Source organism: Indicator indicator, chromosome 19 (genome assembly GCF_027791375.1).
Source record: "Indicator indicator isolate 239-I01 chromosome 19, UM_Iind_1.1, whole genome shotgun sequence".
Lineage (NCBI taxonomy): Eukaryota > Metazoa > Chordata > Aves > Piciformes > Indicatoridae > Indicator > Indicator indicator.
In genome coordinates, this window is record NC_072028.1 from 14,223,185 (window position 1) to 14,243,963 (window position 20,779).

The 20,779-nt window shown below is 38.7% G+C and overlaps 1 protein-coding gene across 1 annotated transcript; it reads right to left on the reverse strand.

Moving 5' to 3' along the window:
• Positions 1 to 3,485: 3,485 nt before the first annotated feature.
• On the reverse strand, positions 3,486 to 17,613 carry N4BP1 (NEDD4 binding protein 1). Its single transcript, XM_054389915.1, has 7 exons — positions 17,380 to 17,613; positions 14,298 to 16,069; positions 10,387 to 10,517; positions 9,838 to 9,934; positions 8,486 to 8,593; positions 6,913 to 7,020; positions 3,486 to 5,222 (listed from the first exon to the last, which is right to left on the reverse strand). Exons 1-7 carry the CDS (start codon positions 17,611 to 17,613, stop codon positions 4,886 to 4,888), a joined length of 2,787 nt encoding a protein of 928 aa, XP_054245890.1. The 3' UTR covers positions 3,486 to 4,885.
• Between the last annotated feature and the right edge of the window lie 3,166 nt (positions 17,614 to 20,779).

The window sequence follows — 20,779 nt, forward strand, 5'->3', positions numbered from 1 at the left end:
GAATGTTTTGATTGACAAGAAAAAAATACTCATCAAATATATTTCTTGGCAATTCTGTAGTTCCTCCTCTAAAAGCACTTTCCTCCCTATGTTTTCCACTCATTAAAATCTTAGCATTGTCTCAGATCTATCTACAGAAAGAATGGGAATTATGTAGTAATATTCACATTACAAAACAAAACCCTCTGCATGCTCATTCTCTGTGATAAACAAAAGATGATTTACAATTATATTGTTAGATTATCCTTAATTAATTAGTATTATTTCACAAAGAGCACTTGGACACTTGCCATAACCCAGCAGGTTACATACTTGTGTCGGTGTGAGCTGAAATTCACCCCCCCCACTGACAATAACCAGGCTAGCTCAGTCTGGAAGCAAATGAAGGCTGTATTTACAAGCAGAATCTAAAATCTACGATGAAATGCAATGAATATGTACAAATATACAAAGTTCACAACATTTAAAAATATATACAATCAGCAGAAAAGCACAACCGATCTCCCTTTGCTTCCCCCCAAGGGGACCCTCCCAAAGGGGCCTCTCTCTCTCTCAGGAGCTTCCCCCCCAGACCCCCCTGGACAGAGAAGCAGAGTTTGTTAAGCAGAAAGTTGTTAACTTAGCTGCCAAGGTCAGTGTGTTATCTTCAGCCAGGCGAGAAGAAGAAACAGCAGCCAGACAGCCCAGCAGCTGCCCCCACTGCCGAACGCAGAATGTGCCGAATGCCTACTTTGTTTTGCGTAATAGTTCTTAAACATTTCTATCTATCCAATGGAAGTGTTTAGAACAATCGTTATTTTGCTTTCTTACACCCAATAGTGACTTATTTACATTCTTTCACTTTCTCTGTTCTGAACTTTGCAAGGAAAAATTAAAAAGGCAGTTTCAAACCATCACAATACTGCCAATAAGCACTTTCTTTGCCTGAGCAAACTTTTGTGTGGACCTCTGTAACACCCCTCTGTGAATTTGTGGAAAAAAACCTGTTCAGTTCTCTAGAAGTCTCTTCTTAGAAACTTTTACCTATTCGTATCAAGGTTTTCACCTTAACTTTTTCCAGTGAAGAACAACAGCTTTCCCACATACCACAGTATTTTGATAATTTTTCTTTGTACTAATTACCATTAGGAAATAGCATTTTGCAGTAAGTACAACAGTATACTTTGTACTTTTGAACTCTTAGGTTCAGTCAACTCTGTCTTCCAAGATGATAGGAAAGGTGCCTGGAACACAAAAGGCCTTAACACTGTTAGGAAAAGCAAGCCCAAATACCACACACCACAGGGCACACTGGGAGACAATACGGACACTTCATGGCATTAGCTCAGGTCTAGCAGGAATGACAAGTTAGGCTCATAATCAGTGCAGGACTTGCTTGCCAACCCACGTCACTCACAGTATGCATCATTCACCAGCACAGAACTGAAGTGTGAGCTGTCTGGAACCAGGAGCAATGCAGGAAGCAGACTAGGTAACTCCAACATCATTACTTAGAGGTAAATTTTGCTGGACCCAAACCAAGAAATCCTGAGTGCCTTGAGTATCTGAACTGCACTGCTTGCTATACACAAGGATGATAGAACTAATCCACAGTCAGACATTACTAATCACGCAGACTACTACTTGAATGCACTTAAGTGATAATATAGTATCTTATTGTCTTACTATGGAGCTAGGAGATGATACAGGATTTTGTGTTTGGTTTCGTTTTTTTCTTATTGCTGGATCTTGGCACTTTATTACTACCACAGGTATATACAGGGCTGTTCTGTTCAGGTAAAAGCAGTTTTATCTACCTGGAAATAAGAGTGTCTTTTCCTAGACAACGGGGAAGTTCTGAGCAAGGTCAATGAAACATTCCTTTATCTTCCTATTTCAGTGGAAATACCAAGAAATTGAAAGCTGTGTTAGCAATATATACAATCTCACAGAAAATTATTCTAGGGATCAGGAACATTCTGGCTCCATTCAGACTTAGACTTGACCTTTTCATCTGCTCGTTCAACAATAAGCACTTTCTATAATTGATAAGAAAGAATCACAGATCAACTTTGTTGCATAAAAGAGTGTATTATCTTTGATATTAAAAAAGAAAAAAATGTTCTGTGAGATGTAAGAAAGCTTTCTTGGTTATGTTTCATGCAGTGCTAGTTCTGTTGTGCACTCACTGAGAGGCTGCTTGTCGATTTCATGATCAGCCATACTTAAAGTAAGTAGACTAACAGGAGACAAATGAAAGGACTTGAACCACACTGACGGTTTTGCTCTAAACACAGTCAAGATGCCATCATGGCTGTTCCTTCTATATGGCATAGTATTGCAACCGCTCCACCCATTTCCCTCAAGGAAAACTTCAGACCATACTGAACAGACCATTTTGTTGCATGTTGGTAAGGACATTTTCCCTGTTAACAGAGATTTAGCGTTTAGAACACAAAGCCGAAGGGGCAACATTAAAAAAAAAAAGTGAGGCCTAAGGTTCTTTGCCTTTGAAGTAATTTTATGCGAACTGTGACAGCTTGATTTTATGCCCACCAATAAGTTTCTGCCATCAAAATAAGTTGCCAAGTCTGACCTCTATTTGAGAAAAAGTGCAGGAATACAGGTTTTAGTATAGACTCAGCTAGGCTGCTTCTGTCATGCAGAAGTAACTTGCTCAACACTTCATGCTACATTCCTCCTAAAGACGAAGAGCTTGTTTAGAAATGAAGAAGCTGATCCAAAGTTCCTGTGCCTCATTCTGACATAGAACTAAGGAGAAATATTGAATTCATTACCATTGTTCTCCTTGGGACCCTATCCCTGTTAAGGGAAAGCCCTTCACTACTCGTAATTTATTCTCCACCAATTAAAATTCTACTAACTCCAATCAGTGACAACAGGCTTCAGGAACCTGCCCAAGTCTTTATGGAGACAACTTGGTGATAACATAGCACTAAGTAGGTATGCACAGCTTCCTCACAAACATGCTGGACAGAACGCCACCTAACTAATGAATTGCACACTCATTTATACAGAACAAAAATAATTCAAGATTTGTCTATAGAAACATAATCAAACTCTTTCACCATCCTTATTTGTATTCTTTGAGGTGCGGTAATAACTGTAACTAATGTTTTTCTTTTGTTCTTGCTACAATCATCTTTCAGTTCACTCCTATCAAGGGAAGAGTAAGGTTTTGCCTTCCAGCTTCACAATACAAATTAAAGGGCCAGCAAGACACCAAACTTTCAGTGCTCATTTCCTCAGTGTATTTCAGCTCTTTTGCATTTAAGGAAAGAGTGATTTCAGTGCCTTAGAAATTTAAGACACTGTGGACTCTGTAGCCCGCATTTTCTTTACAGTGTAATTTGACTTGATTAATGTAAACAGAACCAGAAGCTGCTTAAAAGGAAGGCATAACAGACTTAAGCATGTACAAAGACACAGATACACAGTAATCTTCACTTTGTCCCTGGTCTTGAAAGTGGTACTACTGATCAGCTTTCATAAATTATGTTCCTTTTTTGATACAACACTTTTGGGACAGATCCCAGAAGAGATTTAAAGGGGTGGAACTGACTTTACTGATGTGTATAAGCTCTGCACAAGACAGCATGCCATTTCTACATAAATAGCATCACATTCCATTAGAAGTTTATCACAGCATTCAAATTTTTAACAGTCTAGACAAACAGGTAACAGCACGGACCGCTAAAGATACAGAAATTATTCTGTAAGAGTAACTGACAGTCAAAAGAATTTCCAGCTTAAAACTCAATGTAGATATCTATCACAGGTAGATAGGATTCTACCACAGGCCTTTCAAAGCATTACAAATATTTTCTATTAAGGAGTTGTGAATTCACACTTCTGAAACTTTCCTTCTCCTAACTATTTTACCAAGGTATCTCTCATCCTGGATAAATAGGCAAATGTATTTTCTTGGTTTTCACTCCACAGGCACTCAGATTTTATCCGTCCATACAAAGCTTCTTAGCTACCCACAATACCAGAAGGCTGCTTCGTATCTGTAAGTTATTCATATAATATGCAATTTTATCCCTAAAACTTTTACTATTACTCATCATGTATTTAATCTTCTTTTATACAGGAATGATGTATTTAAGTAAGAATGAGCACTTCAGAATACGTCAGAAACCTTACTGTTGATCGTAACAACCCAACAGAAACACAACGCCATCGTCTGGCAGTACTGCAATAATACACCGGACATCTCCCACACAGTGACTTTCAAACCACTCTCATTAAGACCCTTAGGAGTATAGCCTATTTTCAAAATCCAGGATGCAGGCTTAATGAAAGCAGCTTCACATATAAACTACGCAGAATTCTTCATATCTGAAAATCTTAAAAGGGTCTGTTTTATTTCCATGGAGAAATATTTTAAAGTCCATAAGCAAAAGAGGTACTAGTAGAACATAGGTTTCCTAAAAATATCTATACTGTAGATACAAACACCAACAATAGATAGCCGACAGGTTCATGGCTTATATTATAGTATGTTACATGTATACCTGGAAAATATATCTGAAGCTGAAGGAGTCACTTTTAAGAGGAAAGGAGTTTTAAAAAGTGCTAGCGTACTATTTAAAGTGGTAACAGTTCTCTAGAACTGTTATTGCAATTCAAGTGAAGCAAAAGACTTGTGTGTTTTTTCTTTTTTTTCCATAGAAAAATATTACTACAAATCTGTAGTAGCAGCAGTTTTTAATTTACCAAAACCTGGCATCTATTAGCAACAGAACATACAGAAAAAATATCTTTGTTTATACAAATAAAATTAGGTTTTGAATATTCACAAAGTAACTCAGAGCAAAATTTTCTTCACATTGATATTCAAAGTTAGTCTGATCAGTGGTAATATAAAAACCCTTTATAGTATTCAGTCAAGCACCATGGCAGAAAGTGCATTAAGATCTCTCATGAATGGATGGTCAGCTAGTATTTGATCAATCTTCTGTCTTTGCTCATAGTCAGGAAAAATTTTTATCAAGGCTTCTCTTAGCTGTACTGTTTCTGAGGCAGATCTCTGTGGTGGAACTGCTAGACAAGAGTTTATGTTTGTTTCTGCTGGAAACCATGTTGATGCATGATCACCATACACTCTGTTTTGAGGCTGTCGACTGCTACTGGTTGGATCAGGGCCTGGTTCGAAGAAAGGCGTCTCAGAAGAATACCATCCACTGCTCTGAAAAGCGTTGTGGGCTGACTGAAAACCTCTAGGGAACAAAATAAAAATTTTGATTAAAGGAGGTGCTAGTTGTTTCTGTACAAACACAGAAAAGAAAAATGCATGTAACTCCTATACTTCACCACTGCTCAGCTAATAATTAGTCATTGGAATCAAACGATAAGCATTTTTTCAAAGTGAAACAGAACAGTAGGTCTAACAGTTTTCAGTTTGAACCTGGCACTACTTATCTAGGACTAGCTCCAACATACTGCAAGTACGTCACTTGACAGAACACAGCAACAGTCAAAGCTTATTTTATGTGAGTATTACTGAGCTAAATGGATACAGAAGATATTTTGAACACATGTACACTGATTCAGAATCTGTGAAACTACTGACAGACCATAGGGCCTTCCAGGTGCTCCACCAGATTTCCTCACAATTTAGTTTTGCTCATGACTGTGGACTGTCTAGATCAGGGACAATGAAGTTTTTCACCAGTTTCAAAATCTGAATATTCTTCCTTAACAGAGTTCATTTCAGACTTCAAATCTGTCAATACTATAAGCTACTAGCACTACAAAACTGAGCGCCAAGTCTACTTCAGATGGCACCAGATAACACACAAATGTCAGCTGGAACTCATATTACAGTCTAGCTTCCTACCACCCAGAGAAACAGTACCTAAATTACAGAGTTCTATTTTAAAAGTATTTAGGTTATGACTCTTCTTGTTACTCAGCATGGAAAGGCTCTCTAATTGCTTGAGATCCTTCTAGTTTCTGATCTTATTCCTGGTGCCATTTCTGCATGATTTAACTCAAGTAGAACAGTCTCAGAGAAGGAAGAGAATTAATTCTTCACACTGGTACCTTTTCTCCACACATCCCCTAAACCCAAACCCTAGTTCCAGTTCCAAGTTTACAGACAGGAAACCAAGCAATTCTAGAGTCTTCTCAAGAGTCTCTTTCCATTTCTACAATCACAGTCACCTCTCAAGACACAGTGTTTTCACTTTAGTTTTCTTGGATACAGGCTGTTAAAACAGTCTTCCAAATGACATCTCATACTAGTTTTGCATTAGAGATTGAATCCTTTCTTAGCATTTCCTACTGCAGTTCTAGAACTGACCTTGCTTTTTTGATGTCAACATTACATGCTTATTTTCAAATCAACCTGTGACCTACTGGTATACACATGTCAAGTGTTTCTCAGCTTTTAACAACATCTAAGATTCTTGCTTACTCTATTAATCCTTAAATACAGTTTGCCTTTTCCATTGCTGATTTTTAATTACCTCACTTGTTTCTAAAAGTTCTCTCAATACTCCTTACTGTTAGTATTTGTATTTCCTAAAATGGTGAAAGAAGAGCAAAGAGCAGCTTATTTTCTTGTGCAGAAGAGCCACCTCATTCTCAGATCTTGACAGTTAATGTTTTAAAAAATGTCACTGTAATTAACTGGATACCAGGCTACCACATACCCAAACCACAGAGTTGTGTGATGTTAACAGAGTTTGGACCACCTGTGTATGAAAGCCACCATAATTACATCTCAAAGTCTGTGTCTTACATATCTTTCTTCTGAGAGAGATCTGGATTAGAAGCAAATTACTACATCCTTCTTGCTTAATTTCACTGTACCTTTAGTATATAGATAGTTCAAGTAAATCAGGAAAATAATTTAAACTGAATGTGAAATCTTAACTTTCTCAAAAGCGAAAACAGTGCTTATACCTATAACAGCCTTCACTGCGAAGGAAGTCATCTAATCTAGGTCCATTTCTTCCTAAGGGATCATCAGGAACCATAAATATGTCACCAGCAAAAGTGTACTGGAGCAATCTACAAGAGAGTTATTTCAATGTTATTTACTAACAATTTATTACACCGTCATTGCCTTTCACCTCTGTAGCACAGGACAAGTTGCCCTACAGCAGACATTTCATACTACATCAGGAGTCAATGAAGTTTAACTGGCAATCCATTTTAGATACAACCAATGTTAATTGTCAAAATAACTTTACAGGAGCTCACATGAATGGTTGCCTGCAAACCAATACACTGCAAAACATTGAGGTGGTTGGGGTTTTTTTTGACAGCAAGAGTTGGATGACTACAAATTTATGCAAAGAGACCAGAGGGTAATTTTCTAGGTGATTAGAGAAGACAAACACTGGATCCTTGTAAGGACCTTGAACTGCATAGCAAAAGTGCGTATGTTATCAGAAAGCCAAACAATTAGCAAACATAAGCATTAGCTGTTAATAGTTAAGACAGGAAGGCTTTTTTCTGTAATCATTTTGGGACAGGGGGAAATTTGCATTGAAGGAAAACAGTTGAACTAAAATTTGTCTGTGAGGAGAAAATTCGGTATAGTGGAATTTCCCCAGAAGTAAAACTATTAACAGATGTTAACACAAGCTCTTAGAAAACCACACAGTCTCTGAATGATGTGGTACATATTCTTACTCAAGTTCTGTAGAACACAACCTGACTTGGATAGAATTCACTCAAGAAATGGTGTAAATCCTAAATGATTAGCCAACATCAATTACATGTTCTACAAACTATATTGTGAGAAGCCAGACAGTTTCCAATTATTTAATTATACCTCTATGAACCCCAGTCACTGCAGATATGTCAGAACGTGTCAGGGATCCTCTGAGGGATTAGTGGGAAATTTGGGCCACAGAAGATCATACCCTAATAGTAAAGTGACCTGATTTAACTGAAGAGGTGAAAACCAAAAAACGCCAAATGAACAAAAAACCAAATGAGTTGCACAACAAAAACTGTAATTTACAGAGAACCCACAAGTGGAAGCAAGCTCAAGCTGAAGCATCTAAACACAAAGGACAATCAACAACTGCAGGGAAATGGCTAGAAGGGTATGTTGCACATGATCATTTTGTTTAGGTATGCCAATTTGTACTAAAGAGTGGTTGATTCTGAAACCTTGAAAGTGACTCTGCACGTCTGCATCAGCTATCGTGTCTCCTTGAAGAAATGCAAAACAAGAAAGCCTGTGAGAATGAACCACAAGGCATGTACTCTTAACAGGATCTAACACTGAGCTTCAGAAGTGACAGTTTGGCTGCGACACCAACTGACAAATGAACATTAGAAAATATATGAATAATAGGGAGGTTAGACATGAATCCAAGTGGTGAATCAGACACTGCTTGGTTGGGCTCTACCAGAATAGCATGACAGAATAATTAAAACCAAAAATCCCATACAGAGGTAGAGTACCTACGATTGTAAGGACATTCATCCTTTTCAGCGTTCATAGAAACTGAGTAATTACCTTTTTTGAATAATATCTCTCCAGGCAAGTGATTCTGTCACAAATTCTCTGAAGTTATCATTAGTCACAATAACACCTCCAGTTTTATCAGCAAGATGTAGTAAAAACCTGCAAATTTAATTCAAAGACCATTAAGATAGTCTGCTTTACTGGAAATTTCCAAAGATCTAGTAAACCAAATATTTCACCTCCCAAGAGTAATCAACTTGAATGACAACAAGCACTTTGATTACCATGAAATGACTGTGGTTTGACTCATCATACAACTTTACACAGTGTTTTAGGTAGCAGACATTTATTTAGTGTAGCATACTCTTCATGGGAGGATTGTTGGTTTTTTTGTTTTGTATGAAAGCTAAATCCTTTAAACCCCAAGGGATTGTCAGATTCAAAACATTTGTGAATGGTTTGCTTTACAGAGAGTACATAATTTATTATGCATGCCAACACAAAAAGTAAAGTATTCTTGCCTTTTTTTTTTAATTTCTACCTGACTGAAAACAAGCTTTGCCATTTCAAACTATGTTAGCAATGAGATAATGGATGATGCACTTGTCTTTAAAGAAAAGTGCACACTTTTGATGAAAGTGCAAATACATTACCACAATTCTACAGTAATCTCAACAGTAAGTACTGCACATACATAGCATTCGAGATGAAATGCTGGGTGTACCTAAAACTGAAGTGTATGAAGAACTCCAACTTGGCTGCCTTGTACTTTTTTTTTTTTTTGCTACATCAAGAGACCAGAGTTGTGACATTTTTTAAGGCCAGGCCAGATGTGGCTCTGAGCAACCTGACCTAGTGTGAGGTGTCCCTGTCCATGGCAGGGTGGGGTGGAACTAGATGATCCTTGAGCTCTTTTCCAACCCTAACAATTCTGTGATTTTAATAAGGAAGCTAAGCGCACTCTACTTTATATATCTTTTGCATATTAGTTTTGCAATATGCCCAAAAGTAGGCATTGCCATGATGCAAAAGCTAGTCAATTTTGTAGTCAGAAAAATAAAGTATGAATATTTATTAGCAGGAAGGAAAAAACCGAAATCCAGCTAATTGTACCTAGCTGCAAAACTATTTTAAAGCTACATACTACTCATCCATGCAGAACTAGGAAAGCAGGTTATAGGGAAAAAAAATTAAGCAACATGCACTTTTAACTGTCTCACAACTGGCAAAAATTAACAATAGCAATGTAAACACCAGGAACCCCCATAGTGGGGGGTTGGATGCATAGCTCTCTGTCTAGACAGACTGAAGAACTAGCGAACACAACTGCTCATGAAGTATCAAGCTTTCACAACCATAAATGCAATACTTAAAAAGGCTTTAAAACTATGTATATTCCATACCTGTCATCATGAGCAGCAATTCTTGCTCCTAAAACCATCCTTGCAGGAGTTAAAGACAGTATTCCAACATCCTGGAGCTCTGTTAGGAAATCCTGCTCTGTTAAAACATAAAACAAGTGTTCTTAAAACCAAAATCTTTTTCAGGGCTATTTATAGATTTGATAATTATTCAAGGACAATTACCAGAGAAGATGGGATATTTTTGTACCTATTAATTACGGAAATTACATGTTGATAGCTAAAGGATTGATAATACTTCAAAAATGGGGACAAAGAAGTTGAAACTGGAAGTTAAAGTGCAAACAAATCCTAAACAAAATGCCTCCACTTGGGGCACACTGGCTAACCTAAACAGCATTTCAGAGTGTCTCACACTATATGGGGACCCATTTACACATTCTGAGTAGCCAAAATGCTCATGCTTAAGGTTTTATGAAGTACTCTTTCTTCACACACTCCTCACAGAAGCAGCCACAGAAATAGTTACACTGTACTTAAATTTACACTGTACTTAAATGTAAGACCACATGACGTTTCTCTTTCCCTCACCTGTAATGTAGGGATCACGTCTTGTTCTCCACTGTGGAACAAATACAGTAATATTTCTGTGGCCACGTTTCCAAAAGTAGTCAACAGCTATTGCAATTCCTCGACAGGAGAAGAATTTCCGAAGACCATGACTGGGGTGAAAGACAGACAAGGGAGATTAAAATCACATTTTACCACTGTGAATACAAAGAAACAGAAGGAAACATTGCAGTGAAGCTGGAAGTTACAGCTTCGCCAAACTTAAAAGGTAAATGGATATTACAGATGAGGAATCTCATAAATGGAAACAGATCTATAGCAAAAGGCAAAAGAAATACCACTTTGCAACTCTATAGCTCAGTCCCTTTCAGTCTTGTGGGCACATTGAGTAAATGAAGTGGGGTTAGCATCAAAAACAAGCCAGTCGTGATGGCTTCTGAAAGCTATTTATCATAGTTGGAAAGGAACATACTTGACTAGTGTGGTAGCTCCAAATACAGTCTCACTAAAAATTAGAACACCTTTGGTTCAGCTGGTCCCTGCTCATTTCAACTATGTGAGCTACGACTTTCAGGCAAAATAATGAAACTTCTTTAAAGAAAGATTTTAAAACCACTGTATTTTAATGACAACTTTTCCCCACTAAAAAAAGAAGTGCTGTTCATTATTTGTTTGTGCAGTTCAGTTAAGTGACTTTTCAGAAAATTCAGTAATTGACTAATTACATAGAGTTGATGACCTTGTGAGGTCCTTCCCAATCTGAATTGCCCTAATGATCCTATATGCCACTTTAAGACATGTCAGAAAGTTCTCCTTCAGCAATTAACTAACTAGATTCTGGGAACTACTAGCAGTCTTCATTCAGAAACTTTTCTCATAGTACTACAGATTAGAGGTTACACTTAGTCATAATAGAGATATACTTAGTTTGAAAAGACACACTGATCCAGACAGCATGAACAGGCAAAGCATTTCTTAAAAAGCAGTACATATTCTGTATTTTGAGTTACATGTTATGTCTTCTGAGCATGCTTCTCATAACGTAAGTCATAAGGGACAAGGTCTGCGCTCTTTATACTGGGGAAATCAATTTATAAGGATGATCACCATCTTCAAATAATGATCACTTGAGAGGAAAGGTTACACATTAAGTTACACATTAACTTCTGTTTATGAGAAGGTATGTCAGAAGTTACTTAGACTGAGCAGCCTTCCAATAATTTGAAGGGGACCTACAAGATAGCTGGAGGGAGACTTCTTACTAAGGCATGTAGCAATGAGGGGTAAGGTCTTCAAACTGGAAGACCTTAAGAAGGAAGACTGGAAGAAGCTAAATTTAGATTTGACATTAGGAAGAAATTCTTCACTGTGAGAATGGTGAGGCACCAGAACAGGTTGCCCAGACAAACTGTGGAGGCTCCAACTCTGAAGTGTTCAAAGCCAGGTTGGATAGCACCCTCAGCAACATGGCATCCCTGCCCCTGGCACAGGTGCTGCCATCTTTAAGGTCCCTTCTAACCCAACTCATTCTAAGATGATTCAGTGATTTGCTTTTGATGCCTCTTTTATGCTAGCCATAGAGGCTAACTGAAATATTTCTATATTACTAGGTCCTTAAATTACATTTGAAGCCAATTGTCTTTAAAAATATGTTTTGTTCTGAAAAGGGAAAAATACTGATCCAGCAGGAACAAGTGCAAATGCATGTGGCAGAAACATCAGTAGAAATAGTTCTTCATGAACTATACATCTAAAAATTTCAAGGTAACATCTGGTAGTTTATGCAAGTTATGAGCAAACATCACAGTATCGAAAAGAAAGCATAAGGCTAGGGCTGTACGTAACAGGAAGAAGTTAAGCTTGATTCCCCAATTTGCTAAACTAATATTAACATTTCTATTAGTACTTGTGAAGAAAGCATTTGTCATTGCTCTCTTCCATGTTTCAAAACTACAAAAAAGCCCTACAAAAAGCACTGACAAAACCTTTTGGCATGCATGCCAGCCAAAATTACTTAGTATTAAAAAAAAAAAAAAATCCCAATTTGCTTCCCAAGTCGCTACAGAACAGCAATCAATGAAAGAATAGTTTTGATGAGACAAATTTTAAAATGAACCAAGTGAAGCAAAAAATTTTAAAAATATAGGTTGTGATTTTTGCTGTTCTAGATAAACAAACTTAAATTTCCAGAAGATACTAATAAAAATTATTAAGGAATTAGAATATATTTACAATAATGGAAAACTCTTACATCATAGTCACTGAAAGGGATTTCTTACCTTTTCAGTACTAACTGTGCCCATTTCATTGGCTTTGTTTGCATAGTGCCCTGTCAGCCAAGCTATTTGAATTATCCAACAGCCCTGCAATTGTCTGCTACTGTTTGCATAGTTTCTTTCAAGTATCAGGAGGAATAGAAGAAAATGAGGTGCGCATACACATGGTTCCCTGTCTTGCAAGTTTTACGCGGGGAAGTGGAGTATTTTTATTCCTTGCCTAGATTCACAAAAAGCAATACGACCCAAGCACTATGCTTCATATTGTTAAAGAACAAATATGTCACTACTATGTAAGAACCTCCACTTTAGAATTACTAATAAATAAGTAAAAAACCAGAAGACTTGATTCTTAAGCTGATGGCAGCTCAACTTCTTTGTTAAAGAAAACAAGTTTAATGCATAAAATTGTTTGCAGAGCAGAGCTCTCTGAAATTATTTCTGACTGAAGTGTTACATTGAGCTGGAGCACTGATAATTCAAATCAGATTGCTTTGAAATGGCACAAGCTCTAACCTAGAGCTTAATGAATTTAGGTAGAACTCTTTCTTGAAAACAGACACAAAAAGAACATCCATGTAACTTCCACATGACTCTGATGCAATGTAACTGAGCTAACATTATGAGATTGTATAACTAATAGTAAAGAAGACTGTATGCTTAGCAATATGAATTAGAGTGGCTCTTATGATCAAAGGAAAATGAACTGTAATTCAAGGAAGGATTGACCTTGAAGGAAGTCATTCTATTCTACCTGCAGGGAGCAGAAAACAGATGAGCTCCAGGTGCAGGTTGAACAAAGATTATGAAACCATGTAGGCAGGTAAAGTCACCCACATCAAAACTCTACTCATGGAAGAGGACAAGTACTGCTTGACTGGACAAAAGACACACACTTGCCACATGAACAGCCTATGTTGAAAGGCTTTAAAAAGTGCAGGGAAGTAACTCTCAGGAGGCACCCAGCTCAAGCTGATCCTTCTGGTATACCACTCTATTAAATTACTCATTTTTATGAGATTTGATGCCTGAGATTCTGCTTCAGCAAACCTAGGATTAGGACTGCACTTCTGTAACAAAAACTGAGTCTTAAAAGGCTTTATAGTGAACATTTTCCAGAGTATTGCTATTACCAAGCAATTTTAAAGTCAAAATCAAGAATTTTCCTTATTCTATTTTAACCAGTTATTCCATTTGTTCAATTTCAGACTATGTAATTTTTTTCAAGCCAGAAGTAAATTCTACAGGAATAGTTTCTTGACAGAATATCCCAGAAACCACATTGTTGTAACAGGATTCGTGTACTGAAGTGTCACACAGTGCCACCTGCTAAAAACTTACAAACTTCCTTCTATGCACAGTACCTTAAGAAAGAATAACTTCAAAAAAGCATTCGCTATGACTAAATGGAGAATAAAACCTATCAGAACTGCTATGTGTTAGAAATAAAACTTACTTCTGTCAACCTCACCTAATTTTTCACTATCAAGCTTTACAATAACTTACCAACATAGCCATTACCAGTAGCTGAAAAATCGTGCTGTGTACACAGATCGTTGGTGATCAAAAAGCAAGCTAGCAAACACATGCCACAGTCATTATTTCAAAGTTCACTGAACTTTTAATATGGAAATAGCTGAAAAGAACAATACTTACGAAATTGCAACATTGCTTCCATCAATAATGATGTGTTTTAAATACGGATTCCCAGGTTCATTTTTCAACTCCAGTTTGTATGGCTTTTTCAGAGAATCCAAAAATCTTTGAACTCCAGTAACTGAAGGATCACGATGACTTTTGTTTGAGTGTGGCCCCACATTCTTGCTATCAGGATTTGAAGGATATGTCTTTGAAGAGAATACCTGATCTGGGACAGGATTTTCAGTATTTGAGGTTTGGGAAAGATGTCGATTGAGAGATCTCACTTGAGAAGAGCTGCAGTGTCCCAGCTGGTCCTCAAAACCAGGATAACTATTGCGTACAGTTGAGGGCCCTGTGGATTTCTGCTGAACTGCAGTTTTAGTATTAGTTGAGATACGCACATCTGAGCTCCCTCTGGCTACAAAATCAGTATCTTTTACAGCTCCAGCTTGCACAGCAACAATGGTTATATCATCATCAGTTTCTGTATCACCTGACCTTGCACTGTGATTCTTACCAGGGCAGTTAGAGTCTTTTTGTTTATAGCACACAGCTGATTTTTGGCTAGAAGGAGAAGCACATTTGCATACCAACACAGGCATTTTATCTTCTGCATCAGCTTGCTTGCTTGGCAAATTTCTTATTCTATCACACTCATTTTTCACCTCTTTTGAAGCATGACTAGATTTAAGTAGACTTTTCTGTCTAGAAATACCTTTGTCTCCTAGTGTTTGTGAATTATCTGCACTACTGCCTAAAGGAAGATTGAGAGTTCCAGGTTCTTGAGATGATTGTTCATGTTCTTTTTGAAATTTTATATGTTCCTTTTCAATTTCTTCTAGCAATATTAATGGTTCCACAGATTGTCCTAGGATACCAATAACTTTTTCTACAATACTTTGGGAATATCCCATCGTTCTGAAAAAATTCACAAGAATCTTATATTCCATTTCCTCACTGATATCATCACTTTCTTTAAGGCAATAATTGGGATCACCTGAATCACTGCAGCTATCTGAAAGCAAATCAGTAACTGCATCACTGTTTGAAGGATTACTGCATGAAGCAGATATCACTTCCTGATTATTTTCCAAAGAAAACTGCTTTTTAGAAAGCCTTTCCTCATCATCAGAAGATCTTCTTTTACAAGATTGCCTTTCTTTAGATACCACTGCCTCTAACACAGGCAAATTTATGGGAACAAAACTTGTTTCAGAAGCATCAGAAAACACAGTGTCCATTTGCTTTGTAAGCTCAGTTACAGGTGTCCCAGCACTGTTTCTTGCTTCCTCACCATCTGCTTTTCCATCTCTGTTTGTAGTGATTACTTTGGAGGCTTTATTTTGCAAAAACTCTGTTGGGCTTTCAGAACTTGTAAGATCTATGATGTCACTCTCCACTTCACAACATTCGGTTTGTGTGAGAGCTAGCAGCTCTCTTTTTAGTGAGCTAGGCAAAATCAGTAAATCCATTGTATATTTATCTGCATGTGCTTCCACAAATTGTCTGAAATGCCTTTTAATCTCTGATTCATTGTCGTTTAATAAGCTTTCGTTATTCTCAAAAAGCTTCACAAACTGCTGAATGTGACTTTGAGCCATAACAACAGCTTCTGCACCCCCCTTAATACTAAGCAACCCTATTTCCAGCACTGTTATATCAGCACAAGTATCCTGAATGAGACTGTTGAGAAACAGGCTCTGTGCTCCAACAAAGATGCAGTGCATGTCCTTTGGGTAGTATTCCTTTTCTTCTAGTTCAGGTTCACAGAGTCCCTTAACGTACTCCTAGAAGAAATAAAAGACAGCAGAGTGAATATTCATGAAAAGCTAATATATTAAGAATAGCTTTAGTAATGTCAATAATTGACAAGTACATGAAAAACCAAAGCCAGCATATGATAGAAATGTAAGAAAGTAAATACTGCTAGTAAACTGGATAATAAATAACAATGCAGGTATCAGAAATTATTCTTAAACAGATTTCATAAAGGCTAACTTTCTTTTATATCCTATTGCTTCTAAATAAATTTACTTGAAACTGATACTAGAGGAATATTTAAGTTGTATCTTCAAACACTTTAAAAGTCAAGTCAAAGGAAATTTATTTTCCCATTCCTGTTCTTTGGTCAAAGAGCAAATCCACTTCATGAACAAATGCCTTGCCCTAGGGAATTTTACCTAGTCCATAAAACTGAACTTATAAACATTATTTCTAAAGAAAATTTCCAAATGCTCAATACAGCAGTATATATCCTGTATTTTAAAACTGTTATTAAGCATTAGTTTTTCTACACTTAATACTCATAGAATCAAGGACACTGATTGTTAAAAAGATCAGAGTTCTGAAGTCTGTCAATACTTCACTATTTCTTCTTTCAGGTAACATTACTTTTCCTCAAACTGTTTTCCTTTGTGCTTAGAATTCTGTAATGTTGTGACACCAGTTTTTAAACTGCAGTCATTGCATTTGCAGATTACCAAGTAGATAATGAAATTTGGTATGTCTTTACTCTTGGAAATTAAGCTTCTCTTCTAAATGGAACTGAAAATCAATACAAGGTAATGGATCATGTAACACCACTTCCTATCATCTCTTGAGTTGCATCATCGCAGGTATCAAGGCAGACTGCTTCAAGACCATATCAACCCACTCCAAGAAACTTCTTAACTTCTAGAAAAAAAGAGAGCAATACATTTTAATTGCGCTTTGAAGTACAACTTGATCCGTTCTCATCGTTGTTAAACCCCCTGACACAGCTACATGGAGACAGCAGGAAGGTTTAACAACGTGGTGACCCTAACGTGCCCTGCAAAACCGATGAACTTTGCACTTCTCAGCTGAACTGTTTCGTTTTCTTTTCCACGCTTATGTCAACACCACGGAAGACACCCTGTTACCTGGAACACAACTATTTGCCAGGGCAGGACCGTTTCTGTTTCCTCGTGAAGCACTTTTTCCCTACCCCTTCTTCCTTATACCCGCACGTAGCGGCCCCGAGCCGCGCCCCGAGTTAGAAGAGTCTTTTCTTACGCAAGCACAAATGTAGTCTCCGTCTGGGTGACCAAGCCCCCCACAACACCCCTGGTCCCCGTACCTTGGCGTTACGCACAGCCTTCCCACCGCCCTTCAGCTGCACCCAGATCCTGGCGGGGGCGGGCGGCGCGATCACTGGCCGCCAGTCCCCCTGCGCCTCCAGAACGGCCAGCCGCACCTCGAACAAGCCCTCGATGCGGCCCCGGCTCCCCTCCAGGAGACGGCTCTTTTCCGCAGGAACGGTGAACTCATCTACCGCCGGCTTGGAGCCGCGGGCTGCCCAGCAAGCCGCCATCAGCACCAGCCGCGCCGTTCCGCGCTGCGGGCTCCCATTCCGCGGGTCCCCAGAACAACAACACGGGGAATCCCCGACGTCCCTCGACACCACCCGCCAACGTCATCGGCTCGCGACGATAACGGCGCCGCGACCTCGCGCCAGGAGGAGGAGAATGCTCCCACAGCTGTATCGTCAGCGGCACGCGACGGCGGCGCCACCACCTTACGCCGGGAGGCGGGGAGCCCTGTCGGGCACCGTGGCGCCATCTTTAGTGAAGGCAGCCGAGGTTCCTTTCTGTCGACCTGGCCTCTCTGCGGGACGGGCAGCTTGAGGCAGACATTGGAACGCTGCTGGGGGTTGAGTGTCCCGCTTCTTCTTATTTTTTTTCCCCCCTTCTTTTTCCTTCCTTCTTTTTTCTCTGGCTCCAGTCTGATTGGTGGGTGCTTGCTGTCCTGTGTTGGGTACCTTGCTGTGAGAAGGCTGGTGGCTGCCCATAGCGTGCCGCCTCCGAGCGTTAGCGCCGGGCACAATTGGCGCAGTACAGTCTCCCGTTCCTGGCAGCTAGGAGGAGCCCGCTCCATCGGAGGGAAAGCACCCTCTCACGATTTCACGGCCTAAAAGTTTCATTTTAAGGTACTATTAGCAAGCCATGTTTTGCTACCGTCGTCTTGAACTTTTTTTTTTTTTTTTTTTGGTGAAGATTTTGTGCCTCGTGGTCATAGGGGACTGAAGTGTAGCCCCTACTGCCAACTCTGATAGCTTGGCAAACGAAGACGCTTTTAAAGTTTGCTTTTTTCCTTTCTTTCCTTTTTTTTTTTTTTTAAAGAGGATTTTAAAGTGAGATATGATGGATGAGATTAGTTCCTAAAAAGTAGCTCTAGGACTACACTTGACTTTTAAATGCCTGGATTTGGCAATACTGAGTAACTGTTGTGCAAAGGAATAAGTATTTTTGTTTCTTCCATCTTTTCACATCTAGACTCGGGAAAATATCTTTGAAATTTTTCTTCGACTGTTGGATTCACAAAAATCATAGAATGCCTTTCGTTGCAAAAAAAGCATTTAGGACCACTGAGTCCAATCGTTATCTAATTCAAGATCAAGATCAAGAATCAAGAAGGTTGGAAGAGACCTCAAGGATCATCGAGTCCAACCTGTCACCCTACACCTCATGCCTATCTAAACCGTGGCACCAAGTGCCACATCCAATCCCCTCTTGAACACCTCCAGGGATGGTGACTCCACCACCTCCCTGGGCAGCACATTCCAATGGTCAACCACTCTCTCTGTGAAGAACTTTCTCCTCACCTCCAGCCTAAACCTCCCCTGGCGCAGCTTGAGACTGTGTCCTCTTGTTCTGGTGCTGGTTGCCTGGGAGAAGAGACCAACCCCCTCCTGGCTACAACCTCCCTTCAGGTAGTTGTAGACAGCAATGAGGTCTCCCCTGAGCCTTCTTTTCTCCAGGCTAAACAGTCCCAGCTCCCTCAGCCTCTCCTCATAGGGCTTGTGCTCAAGGCCTCTCACCAGCCTCGTTGCCCTTCTACCTAGTCTGGTCTTAAACCGTGCCACTAATCACATCTCTGCTTCTTTTAAACGCCCCATAGGTTGGGGATTCAACCACTTCCTTGAGAAGCTTGTTCCAGTGTTTGTGAACCCTTTCAGTGAAGAAGTTTCTTCTAACACCTCGCAGTGCAACTTAGAGGCCATTTCCTTAAATTCTATTTGTTTTTACAGAGACCAACACCCACCTCAATAGAACCTCCTTTCAGGGAGTTGTAGAGAGCGATAAGGTTTCCCTTCACCCTTCTTCAGACTAAACCACAATTCCCTCAGCCCACTTGTTTTTTCCATCCCTTTAGCATCACTGCGAGGTTAATTTTTAGTAGCCGTTCATCAAATATGACTGCCTAAGGGAAAATTAATGTTATGGTCGTATATCTAAACATATATATTTTGTTTTAATCTACTTACACTGGGATGTAATTAATAATATACCATTTTTACAAAGGTGCTCATATCCCTGTTTAGAAATTTTAATCAAATGATAGTTTGCAGTTCTTAACACATTGGAAAGTCACACTAAATGCTTATGTCCAGGTATAGCTATATACATTTTCCTATCTGGATTTGAAGTGTTAAACCTCTGAAGTCCAATATAATGTCGTCTGTGGCATGGTAAAATGGAAAAACTTGCATCTGTGTATGCATGCATAGACACACTGAACCAGATGGGGCTCTAACAATGAGTGTCATGTTTTTGGAAAACTGCTATATTTCCCTAAAGATGAAATTCTTCTGGTTTCGTTATTTGGATACTTGCATTTTGCTTTCCTGTCAAATTATTCTACTACTTTCATATGTAAGAATTAATCTAACATTTCACTAGGCAATATCTTGAGGTAATTTGTGCCATCAACTGTTAAAATGTAGTCACTGCAGCCATTGTTGCATTGTAGTCATTATTAGTTACAAATGAAATCGCAAGGAACTTTATAATAAAAATTAAATTACCAGTGTTTTGGAGCTTAAAGTATGCAAAAGATGAAAGAAACTTATTTCTATCTACCTTGTCAACACAGACTTTTGGAATGTGTCAGGATAACCAAAAGCTTTCTAGTTTCTAAATAAACTGGATAATGTGTGGTGCTGCCTATCTTTTGTGGTCTGTTTTGCTATGCTGCATGTTATAAAACTTGGTGTCTGTATAATTCTGTGTATATTCTTTATAAATCTGTATTAAGAGTTTATTTACGGCGTTATAAGGGTCTGAAACTGCTCTCGGGGAGGTCATTGTTAGCTGGAATGGTTCTGTAAAAGTGCGACCCTGTCTGCTATGGTTAGGTATTACATGACTTCGTAAAATTCAAGACAAACTAAAGCCCTTTTGAAGTGGAAAAGACCAATGCTGTTGAAAAGATTTGCTTATGTTTACAAACATGGGGTCAACTATTAAAAAAAAGTTGGAATTTTCTACCTTTTTTTTTTTTTTTTTTTTTTTAGTGGCCATTTGAAACTGTATCCTGGACTCAATCTTCCCCATACTTAGGAGAAATTGCAAGCTTCTTGTCACAGGTACACAATCTGTATGAAAACCAAATTGTGAGGTAGGTTGAAAACACACATTTTATAATAGGCTGCTTACAGAGGGGCTTTATAAAGAAAGACTTTTTCACCCTATGGGGTT

Excerpts from the sequence above, each read along its gene's own strand:
- N4BP1 (XM_054389915.1), bottom strand. The coding sequence starts at position 17,613 with ATGGCGGCTTGCTGGGCAGCCCGCGGCTCCAAGCCGGCGGTAGATGAG. Across the intron at positions 8,594-9,837 it reads ATTGCTGCTCATGATGACAG|GTTTTTACTACATCTTGCTG; the intron begins GTATGGAATATA and ends TTAAATTTGCAG. Across the intron at positions 5,223-6,912 it reads CGCAGTGAAGGCTGTTATAG|AGGTTTTCAGTCAGCCCACA; the intron begins GTATAAGCACTG and ends TTTGTTCCCTAG.